Source organism: Centruroides sculpturatus, unplaced genomic scaffold, assembly GCF_000671375.1.
Source record: "Centruroides sculpturatus isolate CEXI.00-Female unplaced genomic scaffold, Cexi_2.0 scaffold1312, whole genome shotgun sequence".
NCBI classification, from domain to species: Eukaryota; Metazoa; Arthropoda; class Arachnida; order Scorpiones; family Buthidae; genus Centruroides; species Centruroides sculpturatus.
Window position 1 is genome coordinate 130,214 of NW_019385668.1, and position 3,445 is coordinate 133,658.

Sequence of the window (3,445 nt, forward strand, 5' to 3'; positions counted from 1 at the left end):
GGACACTTATGGATTCTATAAAAAAAAAAGTTATTTTTATATGTTAATAATTGTGTAACAAAACTTAATTAGTTGAAATTAAGTACATGAGTGAAGCCACCAATTTTGTCTACTTTTAGTACATTTTGTCGCATTAATCATTAATATTTCTTCCGTATTAATCATTAATATTTCTTGGTATATTTTAATAAATCTTACGATACCTATTAAATAAATAGGCCTATCATTTTCCGAATTATTTCAAACCGAATTTTATTTTCAATCGATTTATATCATGTAGAAGGCCTATGAGAAGCTGTAATAGCATAATAGTCTCATTCAAATAAATGTTAATTAATGAAATATCCAAATGCTTGACAAATTATAACTAAGGTCGAAATTACGACTATCTACGATATTAGATATTGAATTAAAATGTTACAATAAGTAATTATTTTTTATAATTTATAATTAGTCTGTTTATATTAAGATGTGAAGTTTAAGATTACGTGGCTAATCTAGTAGCTCCAACCATACACCTAACTTTCTAATTTTAAAATGTACAGAAATTTATAGTTATTGTTTAATATGAACTTTTTTATATGCTATATCTCGATGGAACAGATTTTTGCGATGTTTTTATTAGTAGAAAAATTTTAATAATTATATTAATAAATTACGTATTAATTTTAAAGGTAAAAGCTTACATAAGTAGGTCTATACAATTGAAGTAGCGTGCAATAAAACAGTTTTATTATAATTGGGACACCGTGAGTTTGATTTTTTTAAATCAAAATTTAATATTTATTTATTTGAATTGTAACCAATACAATTATTATAAAAGTCACGTTATAAAATCAACTTGATTTTGATATAGCTGATCGAATGCATTAATATATAAACTAAAGAAAGTTATTCTAAATACAGTAAAGGTAATATAGATAATATAATTGTTATATTTTCGTTTAAATTTATATATTTTTATCAAAGATATTAAATTGAAATACATATGTAATTATTTCGGTTAAAGATAGTTAGGAAACATTTGTTTTTTTTTTTTTACAATAAAATTGTAAAAGCAATAAAAGTCTTATTATAATGTTTTTAATTATTGTATTTTTAAAATAATTAATTATTACTATTCACAAATGAGATTATTATTCTTCAAATAAATGTTAAATTTTATTATTTATTCATTAAATACAATGCTTTAAAACATGAAATCATGACATTTTTGCAGGTTCTAATTTTATGATCTGATCGTTCTAAATAAAATGTTTTACTTTGTTGTTTTCCGACATCAAATCTTTTACATTTGAAGCAAAAACGTATCGAGAGTAATGGTTAATTAATATACTTTATATATTTTTTTAATTTATAAATATGTAAAAATTTGAGTTTTGTTATCAAAATTAATCTCTTAAGAAGCAAGTGTCATAAAAATAATGTGGTTCGGCTTCCATTGGTTGTTAATTTGCTTAATTAAGATAAGTTTAATTAAAAATTTATAAATTAAATTTAAAAATAGAACAATTTACAACATGTTTCTATTCTAAAACTTTATTTAAATTCAAAGTACTTAAAGTTGCTGTAAGCAAGATGAACCACTCCAAATATCACAATATTTGTAATTACTCTTTTATATTTGAATATTCGTATTAACATTAACATTTATTTACACAAAGAATGATAAATTATTTTTAAAGAAAATTAATTTTAATTATTAAAGCGTTTTAATCTTATGACGAACGTAATAATTTAGACACACGTATCTGGAAAATGATAGGCCTATTTATTAAATAGGTATCGTAAGATTTATTAAAATATACCAAGAAATTAATTAATTTATGGAGAAAAATGAAAAAATAAATTGATTAAACATCTGTATATGCAGTATATATAACACGTGTTTTAAACGTATACACATAGCGAACAAAATATAAATAAAATTCAACAATATAAGTAAATAGGACAAAGAACAACTTAACAGCATTACGTTAAAGACATGCAATTAATCAATAAATGTTGATATTTTTAATTTATATCGATACGTACCGATAATATAATCGTATTCCTTTTCTGAAACATTTAGTATCTCTGTCTTCTTATCCAACACTCGAAACATCGCAAGTATAGATAAAAAGAACGTTCTGATTAAGTTCATATTTTCCAATCAAGAATGCATAACTTTCAATTTCGTTTCTTTTATTTGAAAAATAGGATACATATCACGTGATAAACGTGACGATTTACGCTCCATTTACATTAAAGGGCGTGGTTTTTAGGAACAGACACGATTACTTTCAATCTAAAACAAAATTTCCCATAAATTGAAATATTTATCAAACAAACACTCTCTCTATATATAAAAATATGTACGTATGCTAAAATACATTTAACCAAACACTTATTATGGTATTTTTAAGCATGCAACGATTGTTCTTTATTTTAGAACATAGTCGTGACGCTTACAGGAATTATTCTGTATTTAGAAAATAACTTAATAATAAGTTGATAAAATTTATTATTAAAACGTCGCAATAAATTCTATAAAAAATCAGTTTGCAACAATTAATTATTATAACAAGCGTTCAATAACAGTATGATACGTCCACCCTATTGACAAAAAATATTCTAATTTATTTATTCGAACGTTATTTTTAAAACATTTATAATGGAAAATATGGTGTATTGAATCATTCGCAATACAATTCATGTGCCCATGTTGATAAAAAATACAGTACTTATTAATTATTGAAATATTTTTTTATTTTTGAATTAGCCTCTTTTGGACACTTATGGATTCATCACTGCATTAAATTAAACATCGATGTATTTATTTTTTATAAATCAATGTGAATTATTTATATGTGCTAACGTGTATATATAGAACTTAATTTTACAGAGAAAAATTACCAAATGCGTACAGGTCTCATAATCATACTCCATATGTGTTTTACATTTATTTGAACTGACGGAATCTAGTGACAATGTTAATGTTTAAGTTACTTGCCAGCATCAAGAAAACTGCATTTGATTCAAAAGTTTCTTCTTTGTACTCTCAAAATTGAAATTTAAAAATGCATGATGAAGCATAATATAAAATGTAGGTATGATTTAACTTTTTATTAATTTTAAATAGACAATATCATTTTCAAAAAGAGTTCATTTTTACTGGCGCAGATAAAAATGTTCGCAATTTATATTTATAGGCCTACATTTATTAGATACTATTTCAACATTAATTGTAAGTTATGATAAATATGTTTCGTGCTAGTGCACTTTTCCTGTAGACGGAATTATTACACTGGACGGTGACGGAACCGAACGAAATTAAGACAGTTTTTTCCTTTTTCAAGTATTTATTGTGAAATGCATTTCGGACCTATCAGTTCCTTCATCAGTCACTATATATAAATTTAAATATTCGATTAAAAATATTAATTTGATGAGTTCGTGCTATATG

At 23.7% G+C, this 3,445-nt stretch overlaps 1 protein-coding gene across 1 annotated transcript in view; it reads right to left on the reverse strand.

Annotated features, from left to right (window-relative positions):
- Positions 1-2,104, reverse strand: part of LOC111641050 (glucose dehydrogenase [FAD, quinone]-like) — a 20,155-nt gene extending 18,051 nt beyond the window's left edge. Inside the window, exon 1 of the mRNA XM_023387157.1 lies at positions 2,035-2,104. Coding sequence (XP_023242925.1) covers positions 2,035-2,104 — 70 coding nt within the window. The remainder of the gene's footprint in view (positions 1-2,034) is intronic.
- Between the last annotated feature and the right edge of the window lie 1,341 nt (positions 2,105-3,445).